The following is a 14,370-nucleotide window of genomic DNA, read 5'->3' on the forward strand; positions in this document are numbered from 1 at the left end:
AGGAAGAGAATGCGATTCTAGTGCTTAGCCTGATGGCCTTTAGAAGAGAATTCTTGCTTTCCTCCTCTTCACTAAGGATGTTCGAAATACTCCGGGCAGGGTGGACATTAGTCCCCCGCCCCTCTCAAATGAAATAAACAAGTGTCCACATTCTAAATGTGACACAGTGTGAGGAAACTGCAGAAAAGCTCCTAAGATACACACTGAGTAACAGTTCTCATCTGTTCTGTAGACACATGTAAGTTTTGGAATTTATGATTCACTGTCCCACCGTGAAGTCTTTTGGGCACTTTATGTTGAGCTATGTGGCAGCTAAGGACTGTCCTGTTTGCTGAAAACTGCAGCCTGAAGTTATTTTTCAAAGTTACGGGTAGTGTGGCATAGAAATCCATATGTTATAAAGTGAAAACAAAACCAAAAAACTGGGTTAGCATGAAATAGAGCCAACAGAAATCAGAATGAGCAACAGCCTTCCACTGCCGGCCACTCACCTTGTTGAATTTTAGTCACTAGCTGATGGCGTGCTAGAATCCGGCTCATCCTGTAAGGAGAGCGTCTTGTAGTCTGATCAAATCGCAAGTACATCTCCTGGCCCTCAGGTGTCATGGAATTTAGGTAGTAGCAGCCTGAGGCTGGGGTCCTGGGCACCTGACTGAACATCTCAGCAGATTTCCTATTGTCACCTCAGTCTGCCTGTGGCTGTTCCCGTCTGTCTCCAGTCTCAGTCAAAGAGCAAGGCACCCAGCCCAGGACAGCTCAACAGACCCAGCGATTTTTAAAAAGAAAAAGGAGTGCCAAAGCCACAACTCAGAATTCCAACCCCCGGGGCCCTCACGTGACCTCGGGAACCAATGAGAGGAAGAGGGGAAAATGGGAACGTTCGCAGTCAGCCCTAAGCCCCGAGCAGAGGCAGTTCCAGCCGCCAGGGTCCCTCACACAATGCTGAAAGCGAAATACACGTATTTGACGTGCCTCAGAGCTGACGAAGCACCCAAAAGCAGCCCTCACTAAAAGAGTTAAAAGAAAAAGAGAGAGGGACGGGCAAAACAGTAGAAGACAAACAAGTTCAGGGCTCAGGAAACTTTTCAGGCTGTCAAAAATTAGAGAAAGCTCCTTCGCTTTCTACAGGGCAGCTGCAGCCAGGTAAAAGATGGAACTGGTAAATCTCTTAAATTAAAAAAAAAAAAAAAAAAACCTACTTCAAACAAGGATCAACAGCTGAGCGTAAACCACCACGCTTCATTATCAAGAAACAACTCAAATAAAATCTTTCCCAGTGAAAAACAAACTTCAAGGGCTTTCACACCAGGAGTGAATATACCACAGATCCTGACCCTCACGTGATGGGAATTGGAGGCTCTTACAGATAAGACGCAGAGAGGCGAAGTACACACGTGTTAGGTATTAAGCATCCGTTCCTCTTTGATTTCTCTACTTCCCCAATTTTTAATCACCTACAGGTAAAATACTTAGAAAGTGCCTATCACATTTAAGACACTGAATCATTTAAGACAAGAATCACTGCAGAAGTTGCAAAGATACTTCAAAGATACTGTCATCAACCTGATAAGGATCCACTGAGAAGTTATACAAAAGCTTCTAACATGAGGCCATATATATGTCTCAAAAAGGACGCAAACACAATGCTAGGTGAGCAATATTATTTTTGACTGGGGCGATGATTGCAAGCCAGATGGAGAAAGAGACATTTGGATAGGCTTTTGAAAATGGGGAGAATTCTGATAGGCAGAGGCTGGGGAGGGCTTTGCAAGAGACTCTAGGTGCCCATGTATGCAGATCCAGAACCAGAGTGTATGGTTTAAGCAAACTGCTAGTAATTCAGTTTGGCCATATCTGAGTGTGTGTGTATATATATATATATACACACATATATATATGTCATTATGATTTTTCCCTGTTTTTCTTCTTTAACATTGTTTGATGTGAAGAGAAAAAGTCCACAGAAAACATGTTATCGAATTCTGAGCCTGGGGCCGAATGAATAAAGTTCTCTGATAAAAAAAAAAAAAAAAAAAAGTATATGACCAAGTTGCTTCGACATTGGCTGACTCAAACTGAAACATAGCCTGGCTGGGAATTTATAGTCTAATAATGAGAAATTATTTCTAAATTATTTCCAAATTAAAAGTTTAAGAGAATTTAAATTAGGGCTTCGATTCTTCTTACGCTGGCTCTCTGAGGCCCATAAGCCTTAACAACTTTCCCTGAGGGAATTGTTGCTAGCCTGATTCTGAGAAGCAGCTCCTCTTGTGTAATTGTCCCACTATGTAAATAAACAAGTTAAGAAAGATCTCTGGGGCCCAGCATGTGACAGTTGCCTCCTATGTCAGGTAGTTGGTAATTGTCAGCCTCTTTGGATGGTTGCACAACATTTGGTCTTCTGTATGCATATACAGGGCCCCTAAAGTTTTATTTCATGGTTCAAGTAGTATCTATAAATTCATGCACCTGCTTACCATGTTTTTGTCATTTTGTGTTTCTAGGGTACTATATTTAAAGCAAATATGTAACATTATTTTCTCATTAGCATGTCATTAGTACCTTGTTTTATGCTAATGTATTGCCATTGCTATGAAACTTATACTTTTTAAATAAATTCTTTTTTGTGATCACTTAGTCCCCATACCACTGGAGTGGACAGGTCTCTTGTATTAGAATCAAGAAATAGCTAATTCTCTCTCTGGCTTGTCCTTTACAGGCAACTGAAAGAGCTGGTCCTCTTCCCCAGTGAGTGCATGAAGTCCTGTGGAATCAAAGAGGGAGAGAGTGCCCAAATCACAAGCATCTTCCAAGACTGACACCATATCTCTTCCTCTCTAATTCCCTTAAAAATGAAGAAGACAGATGGCACTTGTGTTCAGTTTTCACCTACTTTTCTTCCCTCCTAATCTGGTCATCAATTGTGATCTTCAGTCAGACTATTTCAGGAATGAGATAAACAGATGGTTACTGGGAATCAAAGACAGCAAAAGAGAAGGGAAAGGAAAGAGGAGAGAAGGGAATAGCATTGAGCACCTACTATGTGCCGGGCCTGAAGCCTTCATGGCTTCACATTTTATGTTTTTTAACATTAATCTCCACAGCTGTCACTGGAGGTATCTGATTGGATGGAAAGGAGGCTAAAATTCACAGAAGTCACATAGCAAGCAAGTGCAGAGCCTGTGTGCATCTCCAAGCTGATGCTATTTTCACTTTTTCCACTATTGTGGGGAAAAGAGAGATCAGCCTGTTACTGTGTCTATATAGAAAGAAGTAGACATAAGAGACTCCATTTTGTTCTGTATTTGTGATGCTGTTAATCTGTGACCCTACCCCCAACCTTGTCCTTTGCAAGAGACATGTGTTGCGGTGACTCAAGGTTTAATGGATTTTGGGCTATGCAGGATGTGTCTTTGTTAAACAAATGCCTGAAGGTAGCTTGCTGGTTAAAAGTTATCACCATTCTCTTAATTTCAACTACCCAGAGACACGTACACGGCCAAAGGTCGCAGGGACCTCTGCCTAGGAAAGCTAGATATTGTCTAAGGTTTCTCCCCATGTGATAGACTAAAAGTATGCTGCTAAAAGGTTTATGGAGATGTTTGCATATGCATCTCAAGGCACAGCATTTTCCTTTGAACTTATTCATGTCACAGAGGTGTTTGTTCATATGTCTTACTGCCGATTTCCTCTTTTTTCTTTGATCCTATTGTCCTGCCACTCCCCTGTCTTTAAGATGGTAAAGATAATTATCAATAAATACTAAGGGAACTCAGAGACCGGGGCCGGCGTGGGTCCTCTGTAAGCTGAGCGCCGGTCCCCTGGGCCCCGCTTTTCTTTCTCTATACTTTGTCTCTGTGTCTTATTTCTTTTCTCAAGTCTCTCGTTCCACCTTACGAGAAACACCCACAGGTGTGGAGGGGCAGGCCACCCCTTCAACTATTACACACGAGAGACAGGGAAGGAAAAACACGGCACCGAAAAGGCACTGTGGAAGTTGGAAAGGGGAGAGCATGTTGGAGGAAGAGCCTGAAAATCATCCTAATCCTATTTAACTGCCTGCGATACTGGAATGCCTACATGGAAATAGGGGTATGGGGCGGCTAAAATCCTGTGATGATTGAGAGATGGTGTCTTCAAGTAAGAAGTACGGAGCCCAGACCCCTTAATCAACCAATAGGAGCCACAAGCCCTCTTAGGAGTAACCCATAGGTGAGGACTAGAGACTCACCCCAGCCCCCAACCCTCAAATGAATAAGCAGCTCAGCTTGACCCTCTTTGCCAATTCTTTCCAGGGTAGCTTGTTTATTCTCTGCATTCTGTCCGTCCTCAAGGCTAATGCTGCATATGTCTTGAGTTTCTCATAGCATTCACTGTCAATGAAAACACTCCAAATACAGTCAAAACTCTGAAATTTGACCTCTAAGCGAAACTTTTGGTATTTGGAATTTTCAAGTATTTTGATAGATGATCCCAGATTAGCACTCAATGGAATCTTGTATACACAGGGCAGAACGCTAAGGAGTGCTTTACAGAAGCCAGGAATGGCTCACTGTCTGCTGCCCTTTCTACTCCTTCACACACATTCCAGCCTCCTCGTCAGTCTGTTCAGAGGGAGCCAAGGTGGTTCTGCCAACTGGGAAAATGTTTGAGACACAAGTGGCAGGCGGAAAAATGCAGGGCTGATTTGGAAGGCTGCTTTCGAAATTACATGAACCCAAAGGTTGTGGGTTGATGTCAAAGCCTTCCTGTGGGCTCTGGAGGCCAGCGTTTGAGGATTTTCACCAATTGATTTCTGATGTGTGTGCCCAACTCTGTGCCAATTAACCTTCTCACTCTGCATGCACCCCATGTCCCATGCCCAGTGCAGACAAGCTGGTGACACTCACACTGGCAGCTGTGACCAGGACCCCGTGAAAGAGCTTGGCCCAGATCAGCTTTCCTAGCTCCAGACCATGGCTCTCATCTGGAGTCCAGATCCTGCCGCAAACACTTGTAGGTGGTAATAGATTTCCTTTACTTTGTCCCGCAGCCCTCCCTACTGTCTGGTGAATTCCCATCTATGGGCCTCCAGGAGCATGTGCTCTCCCTTTATGGCATTCCCTGGAGATGCAACCATCAGCTCCAACCCATATGACAGCAACCTGGTCTGTCCTGTCCTGAGACCATTACTACACCCACCCACTCCAGCCAAACCAGAATTCTTGCATTTTCTCAGTTGTTTCACAGATCTGGAATTGTGTGATTCCCTTCTCTTCCACCCATGAGGCTCAGTTAAAACCTATTGCCTCCAGAAACACTTTCATGACTAACACAAAGCTCTTTAGTCTTACCAGTCATGTTAATACCTGTAAACCACTGTTATGTGGCACATTAATTAGATTGGCTTGTTACATGTTCATATGGAATCCATTTGTTCGTTGCAACTACTACAGGCATAAAGTTTTAACATCTTGAATTTAGAAGGAATATTAAACATTTTCTAATCCAACCACTCAACTACCGCAGTAGTTGAGCTGATTATCTACCTGCATATACAGAGTGTATTATCTCACAGAGGGCCCCAAGCTATTGAAGAATGTTCTTCCTTTTAATTTCCATACACTAGCTCTGATTCTGCCATTTTGGAATCAGACAGGACAAATCTATGCTTTTTTCCACAAGACTGTCCTTCAGATGTTTGTCAAAAGCCCTTACAAGAATTTTTTTGGTGTAGTCTCACATTTTTTTCCATCTAACCACATGACTTTCATCCATTCATCCAGCTGACTGCTCTTTTTTGGATCTGCTCCAGTCTGTCAGTATCCCTTTAAAAATATGCGGGCATCTACTCTAAGCTTAGAGCTCTAGACTTGGCCCAGCACAACAGTATATGGTACATTGTGTGCCTATTCCCTGCATTCAGGGCATTGTACTTTTGCTGATGCAGTCTGAGATTATGGGAGGCTTTATTTTCTGTAATCTATATTACTCATTCATAAATTTAACATTGGATGCCTGAAAAAACAGCGTAAGTATAGTAGGTACAAATGTGAGTATGATGTGGTCTCTGCTCTCAAGGGACTGCGAGGGAAGACAGAAAAGAAACTTACCACTATACCACATGTTAAGTGAAGTGTGGGAGGCTGGAGGCCATCTCTATTGCCTCATGCTGTTTTTTATATATGATCTGTTTTAGATCATATATATGCACATATATTAGATCATATATATCCAAGTGCATACATTGCTGGGTGCTATTTTTGTATTTTTGTAAAATCTGCTGTTACGTGACTGTTCTCTATTCTTTACTTACCAAATGATCTTTGGAACTGAAGAATAGGTCTTTAAATTTATTGCCGTAGTTGAGTTTTGTTCAATTACTGACTTTCTCCTCCAGCTATTTGTTTTTGCCTTGTTATTTCTGGTAGCTAACAACCCCCCACCCCAAAATTATAAAAGTAAAAAATAAACAACTAATTGAATTTGGGGGAAAGGTAAAGTAAGGGCAGGAAAATAATAAAGCCAGGGGTAAAATCCATTCACAGATATGCAAGCCACGAAGTCTCGCACATTTGCTGGAAGTGGGTGAGAATGTGGCTTAAGATGCTTCTCTGACAAAGCAAAACGGAAACAAGACCAATTACAAAATTCAGCAGATCCGTGAGATGAAAAACAAAACAGTGGTCAAGATAAATACAGATCACTAGGTATGGTGACTCCAGGGAAGATTTTCCCAGGTCCTCAGAAAGAATCAGCACACCTGGAATCAGCACTTTGGGAGGCCAAGGTGGGTGGATCACTTGAGCTCAGGAGTTCGAGACCAGCCTGGGCAACAGGGCAAAAGCCCATCTCTAAAAAAAAAAATAAAATAAAATTACAAAAGTTAGCCAGGCATGCTTGTGAGGGTCTGTAGTCCCATATACTCAGAAGGCTGAGGTGGGAGAATCACTTGAGCCTGGGAGGTCAAGGCTGCAGTAAGCCATGAGTGTGCCACTGCATTCCAGCCTGGGCAACAAAGCAAGACCCTGTTTCAAAAAAAAAAAAAAAAAAAAAAATCAGCACCCTCAAAAATATTGGATAAGGTAGCAAAATGTAGCTCACGGTTTCTTAACTGTATCCTTCACTGTCAACAATAATATAACAAGCATTATTTAGGAAAAGTAATTTCTGTGAGGGTCTTTGAAAACCATGGTTCAAGTATTCTATTGTCTGTGATCTTTTAAACCATGTCACAGACCATATCAGCACTTTCCGGCTTAAAATATTGGAGAGTTTTCCATTGCACTGAGAACAAAAATCAAACTCCTTATTTGGCCCACCAGGTCCCGCACAATCCAGTCCCTGCCAACCCCTCCCCCATCAACTCCAGCTCCCTGCTAGCATCATCCACGTTGCCGCCTCAGTTGCCTTTCTGCACACGCTTCTCCTCAGCTGTAATGTTGCATGGAGCTTTCCTGTGGCTGACTCTTTCTCAGCCTCCAAGTATCAGCTTAACTGATGCATCCTCAGGCAAGCCATCCCTGCTGACTTCCTCTAAGTGAAGGCAGTATTGGTATCCCCTTAGAGGTTCCTATGGCCTCTCTCCCAATTTATAATTACATATGTATTTGCTCATGGACCTCTGTGTTGCTCATTCTTCCCAGTAGACTGCTTTGGGTGGTCTGTGTCTATTTCATTCACATTCTATACTTGATGCCTACTGTAAGGCCTGTCACAGAGTAGGAGGATATCAGTAGGATTGGTTGAACAAATGATTGAATCAGTAATTGAATAAATGATTATATGAATTTCCCCAAAGATAAAATTTAGACTGTCTAGAGGAATAGATGCATATTTTTTAAGGCAATCATTACAAGTATTATTCTTGTTGCTGATGATACAACTTGGATTGAGTAAGGATTGGACAGCAGATAATTCTAGGTTTTATTCTCTGCGAAGAGCTTAAATACTGTGATGGTTAATACTGAGCATCAATTTGATTAGATTGAAGGATACAAAGTATTGATCCTGGGTGTGTCTGCAAGGGTGTTGCCAAAGGAGATTAACATTTGGTTTAGTGAGCTGGAAGGCAGACCCACCCTTAATCTGGGTGTGCACCATCTAATCAGCTGCCAGCTCGGATAGAATATAAAGCAGGCAGAAAAATGTGAAAGGTGAGACTGGCCTAGCCTCCCATGCTGAATGCTTCCTGCCCTCAAACATTGGACTCCAAGTTCGTCAGTTTTGGGCCTCAGACTGGCTCTCTTTGCTCCTCAGCTTGCAGACATCCAATTATGGTACCCTGTGATCGAGTGAGTTAATACTTAATAAATTCCCCTTTATATCTACCTATCCTATTAATTCTTTCCCTCTAGAGAACCCTGACTAATGCGAATACATGTATTTCACTTTGTTGGCTAGTGACAAAAGTATATGCTTTGACCGTTAAACAGCGCAGTTTAAGGTCCCTTGTGAAAATTAGGGATCCTGGAAGGATGGGCAAACCTCTTGCTCCATAAAGACCGGCTAAAGGGCATAAGAAAATTTGAGTAATATCTACCTTATCTTTGTATCAGCTACAAATTGTATAGGCATGCTTGCCGTGCCTTTAACCAAACAGCACAGCAGCACTGAGCCAGCTACATTCAGCTGACCCTACAGATACCTCTTCTGAGAGACTTCAGTCCACTGGTCTGTGTTTTGTGGGAAGAACTATCAACTAGATGTAGTGCTCCAAGCTACCTTCTTTTCTAGCCCATATTATTCCATAGGGATACGATGGCAGAATCTTCTGAGTTGATCACCCACCAACTGTGTCTATGACCTTCCTCTGATGGGCCAGTCTTGCTACCTTACCAAAGTGGGAGACTGTGTTCATGTAGCTTCATTTGCTCTTCGTGGACTCAAACTGCATCTGGGTTATCAACCGTCTCTGTTTCTTCATGCTTATACATATCTCTTTAAAAATTCATTTTACTGGAGATTTTAACAAATTTACTATCTAGTATTTTCTAGAACCTACTTATTTTTGTCCTCAATGAAAATAAAAGCAATTGCTTATTTTTATTTTCAATGAATTGCTTAGATTACTAGAAGGGAATTTTTAGTCTTTTAGGTAGAATTTGTCTGCACTTACAGGCTTACCTTCACTTACTTTAGGTAGGATTCTACAACCTCCTCCCATCTTGAACAACAGTGAATGTATTTTCTTAATGTTGACTCAAATTATAATTTGAATATGAAATGAACACTTGCTCATTGAAGAAATCCGATGATGAATCCTTTGGATAATCTTCTGATCATCTGTTTTGTAAATATTTGGGATTACCCAGTGAGAGGCACACCATTATTACGATTGTCTGCTGACCTGTTGCCCTGTATTCTGTCTCCATTCTTATATACAATCCCTTTCTTCATGGTGTCAAGCAGCAGTTGGGAATTGAGTACAGCCCACGACTGTGGAGGAATAAAGGCACGGAAGGAATAATGCAATTGCAATTCTTAGATATGCCTTCTTGGATAAATGCAGCTCAGTATACCAAAAAAATATGATAGAATGCTTTCCTTCCGTATTCCTAATATAAGACTGTCAATCTGTACTTGAAAGTGGTGCAGAGAAGAGTAGCAACATTTTTAAAATCCTGTGAAGAGAAGAGCACTATAAATTTGAAAGAGTAGCAAAATATCCCTCAAGAGGTCTAGATTTAGGCGTCATGTAGCTCTGAAGTGACTGGAAGACACATTTTAGGGTAATGGCAGGACAGCAAGGGGAGGCTTCTCTTTTGAGTTAAGAGAAATAATTTAACCAAAAGTGATCCTGGGGTAATAAAAAGATTTTTTTTTCTGGCATCTCATTTGTCATCAACAGAGACAAAGTCACTAACTCATCTTACCATTTCTTTTACCCTTTCTTATTCAAATATTTCTAATGTATTCTTCATGCCAGGCACAGGGCTAGACTCTGATGGTACAGAGAAGAAGAAGACACTCTCTCTCTTCTCAACAATAATTTATCATGGCAAAACAGAAGGACAGTGACAATTACAGGACTGCGTCGCTGGTGCTACAAGAGAGGTGTGCAGAGGAGAGATGACTACGTCAGAACAGAATAGAGGCATTCTACATGGCAGAAAGGTGGTGCAGGTGCCTGGAGGGATGCATACCTGGGTGAGAAAGCTGGGAAGCTGATATGGGGGAAAAGATGCCCATGAAGAGAAAAAAAAAAATGCGTAAATACTTTCCTATGTGATACCCCTTCTTCAATTAATAAGATAGATTAGTATTCAAATCACCATGACAGGCTGGGCACAGTGGCTCACGCATGTAATACCAGCACTTTGGGATGCCAAGGTGGGCGGATCACCTGAGGTCAGGAAAGTCAGGAGTTCGAGACCAGCCGGGCATGGTGGTGCGTGCCTGTAATCTCAGCTACTCAGGAGGTTGAGGCACAAGAATCGCTTGAACCCAGGAGACAGAGTTTGCCGTGAGCTGAGATGGTGCCACTGCACTCCAGCCTGGGTGACAGAGTAAGACTTCATCTCAAAAAAAGAAAAAAAAACACCATGACATAGGGGATCTCAGGGACAGCATGCATGGTGATGGGTGTGTAATTCCACTGCGGGAATCATCACACAATGCATCCCTATCTCAAATTATCTTGCATACCTTGAAGATATACAATCTTTATCGGTCAATTAAATATTTTAAAATTTAAAAGTCATCATGATACAACACCTCACATAGTGACGTGTGTGTGTGTGTGTGTGTGTGTGTGTGTGTGTCTATGTGGTGACAGTTGAGATCTACTCCCTCATCAAATATTCAATAGTCTTATTAATTACAGTCACCATGCTGTACATTAAATCCCCAGAACTTATTTATCTTTTAATGGAAAGTTTATACCCTTTGACCCGCATCTCCCCATTCCATATCCCCTGTCACTGGGCCCAGCTTCTGGCAACCACCATTCTACTCTCTGCTTCTGTGAGTTCAACTTTTTTTTTTTTTTTTTGAGACGGAGTTTTGCTGTTGTCATCCAGGTTGGAGTGCAATGGCGTAATCTCGGCTCACTGCAACCTCCGCCTCCCAGGTTCAAGCGGTTCTCCTGCCTCAGTCTCCTGAGTATCTGGGATTACAGGAGCCCACCACCACGCCCAGCTAATTTTTGTATTTTTCGTAGAGATGGGGCTTCACCATGTTGGCCAGGCTGATCTCGAACTCCTGACCTCAGGTGATCCACCTGCCTCGGCCTCCCAAAGTGCTGGGATTACAGATGTGAGTCACTGCGCCTGGCCGAGTTCAACTTTTCAAAATTCCACATGTAAATGAGATCATGCGGCATTGGTCTTTCTGTGTCTGGCTGATTGCACTTAGCATAATGTCCTCCAGGTTCATTTATTTTTGTGTCTGTTTGGTACAGACGTTTCGGAGGCGTTCTTTCCCATTAGAGAATATGTGTGCATGCATGAAGATGCAGAGACTCCTGAGATTTTTCAACCATTTATCTTTACAGCGTGATGCTTATCACAGCACGCAGTGGCCTCTGGCCCATCTCCCAGAGCACCACCATAATCACTGTGTGTCTTCTGGTTCAGACCTCTTTAAACAGATCTGGTATAACGCAGATAGCCAGGCATGGTTACCTACTCCTTAATGGCCCCACCAAAATGACTCAACATTGATCAATCACAAGAGAATATTTACTGAGCACCAAAAATGTATTTGCTGCACAGAAAGATAGAACATATCAAAAGCTACTCACAATCTTCAATGACCTTAAAACCCTCTCTTTCCTTCCCTGACTTTGGGAGTCTCAAGGGCTGTCCTTGGCCTTGGCTTGTTTCTTAATATGGCTTGCCTTGGAAAAATCCATTCCCAGCACTCTGTTAATCAGCCAGTGCATTGTTGTATGTGAAAAAAATGTAAGACCAAAACTGTGTGGTATATACTATGATTATAATGTTTTGAAAATTTAAAAAAAAAAAGGCATATTTGAAAAAAAAAAAAAGCTTAGAAGAAACTGCACTAAAAAGACAATCATGACCATTTTTAGGATGGTGAAATGATGGGTGATAATTCTTGAATCTCAATTTTTTAAATATTCTGTTGTACGACTAGGGGATCAGGCCTAACCGATGATTTATGACAGGGGTATGGAGAAGAAACCTCCGTCTTAGCTTATTTCCAGTTGCCTCTATGTATTGCAGACGGAAGACAGAGAGACAAGAAAAATCTGCACAACGATGATAGATACGGTCTTACACGGCTTGAACTCCCCATTGTGTAACGCAGTTATGCAAAACTCCGGTGTTCAAAATAATTTCATCTAAGAAAGAGAAAACAAAAAAAAGTTTACTGATTCCTCTTTCAAAATGCCTCTCACATCCATTCCTTATTACATGATGTGTCCTGCACACAGGGACCTGCCCTCCTGCCTGGAGCACACTGACAGTTTTACAGTTTTACTTGGATCTCTGTGTCTAGTCTGGCCCCATCCCATCTACACTTTTTTTTTTTTTTTTTTTTTGAGACAGAGTCTCATTTTATCACCTAGGCTGGAGTGCAGTGGCACCATCTCAGCTCACTGCAACGTCTGCCTCCCAGGTTCAAGCAATTCTCCTGCCTTAGCCTCCCAAGTAGCTGGGACCACAGGCATATGCCACCATGCTCAGCTAATTTTTTTTTTTTTTTTTTTTTGGTATTTTTAATAGAGACAGGGTTTCACCATGTTGGTCAGGCTGGTCTAGAACTCCTGACCTCAAATGATCCGCCCACCTCGGCCTTCCAAAGTGCTGGGATTACAGACGTGAGCCACTGTGCCCAACCCCCATCTACACTTAATGCCACAGTTTAGCTTCTCAGGAGACCACTGCAGTCATACCACCCTCCTGCCACAAAACACCAAATAACGCACCACCTTTACCACTTACAATGTAAATCATTTAGCTTCTTAGGGGCTCTCTTTCCATATCTTAAAAAAATGGTTTATAAGTATATGAGCATATACACACATCTCATATGAATATATATAAACAGACCAAGTCTATATGATTATCAATTCTTTTTCCATTATTTGAGTCAACTAGATCAGAATCTAAGCCAAGCAAAAGCAAACGAGTTGAAAAAAGGATTTTGTATCCTATCTTGCATGTAACCTTTTGGAGAAAGATTGAATGGGCATGGCAAGAGCTGTCCACTGCACAGACCCAATCTCCAGATGTAGAAAACTCTCTTTATAGCTATTCCTGGTTTTAAAACCGGAGATAAATTCCATAGAACAGCCTTACAATATTTTCTTAAGAGCTGATATTTACTTCAGCTTTGCAAATACAGTCTTACACCACATAACAATGTTTTGTTTAATGACCGTGGTCCCATAAGGTTACAATAGCATATGTTTACTGTACTTTTTCTATGCTTAGATATGTTTAGATACATAAGTGCTTACCATTGTGTTACAATTGCCTGCAGAATTCAGTACAGTAACATGCTGTGCAGGTTTGTGCCTAGGAGCAATAGACCACCCCATGTAGCCTAGGTGTGTTGTAGGATTTGTGTGAGTACATTCTATAATGTTCACACAACAATGAAATCACCAAATAATGAATTTCTCAGAACATGTCCCCATCATTAAGCAATGCATGACTATACACATCGGCATATTAAAGCTCCAGTCTCACAACAATGAGCCAAATCTATTTAAATAACACAGTGGTGACGCTAGGAACCATTTGCCTAAAGCAGTCTAAACACTTTTTATCCAAACACTACCAAGGAAATTACCCAGAAGTGCTATTTCTACTAATGCACCTCAAATTCAAATTTTAAAAGGAACTCTTAAAGACATTATCCTTTTCTCAGGATGGAGGAAGAGGAAGTGACTTTAAAGGAAAACAGCAAAACAAAATGAAAGAAAACAAAACAAAATGTGGCCCGTAATTTCTCAAACCTGGGCCTGGGAGGTCCCTTGAGGTCCTGTGTGGTCAGAGTTGGGAAGTTATCCTGTGGTTTTGTTGAATTCTGCACAGAGGCACCCCATCTGCGCTGTCCTTTTACCATCGTGTCCTAAGGAGCTAGGTGAATGGGCCCAGGCATTTGGAATCACTTTCATTTAATCATGATTTCATGAACGCCTACTCTGTGCCAGGCAAAGTTCTTGGTGCTTGGAATGCATCAGTGCATAAAACAGACATCATCTCTGTCGTAATAAAGCTTAAGATTTAACCAAAGAACATAGTAACGTGAAAGTTATTAACTTGGGATGGATGGGTCACTGGAACCCTCCAACTGCGTGCAACATGTTGGGTGTATATTCACTTTTCTAGAGCACGAGGCTTTTAGATTTCATCACATCTTCAAAGGATGCTGGAACACTCAAAATATTTTTTAAATGGCTCTAAAGTATGGTTC

At 41.8% G+C, this 14,370-nt stretch overlaps 1 protein-coding gene across 6 annotated transcripts in view; it reads right to left on the minus strand.

Moving 5' to 3' along the window:
- STARD13 (StAR related lipid transfer domain containing 13) overlaps positions 1–14,370 on the minus strand; it is a 557,856-nt gene that overhangs the window by 194,937 nt on the left and 348,549 nt on the right. For 4 of the 6 annotated variants that reach the window (XM_015439138.4, XM_005585614.5, XM_074021834.1 and 1 more), the window contains exon 1: positions 492–770. The exons of the other annotated variants lie outside the window; for them this stretch is intronic. In XM_015439138.4, the coding sequence (XP_015294624.3) occupies positions 492–660 (169 nt within the window). In that variant the 5' untranslated portion in view covers positions 661–770. Of the gene's footprint in view, positions 1–491; positions 771–14,370 lie in introns of those variants that run through there. 6 annotated transcript variants of the gene reach the window in all.

This window comes from Macaca fascicularis, chromosome 17 (assembly GCF_037993035.2).
Source record: "Macaca fascicularis isolate 582-1 chromosome 17, T2T-MFA8v1.1".
Classification (NCBI taxonomy): Eukaryota; Metazoa; Chordata; class Mammalia; order Primates; family Cercopithecidae; genus Macaca; species Macaca fascicularis.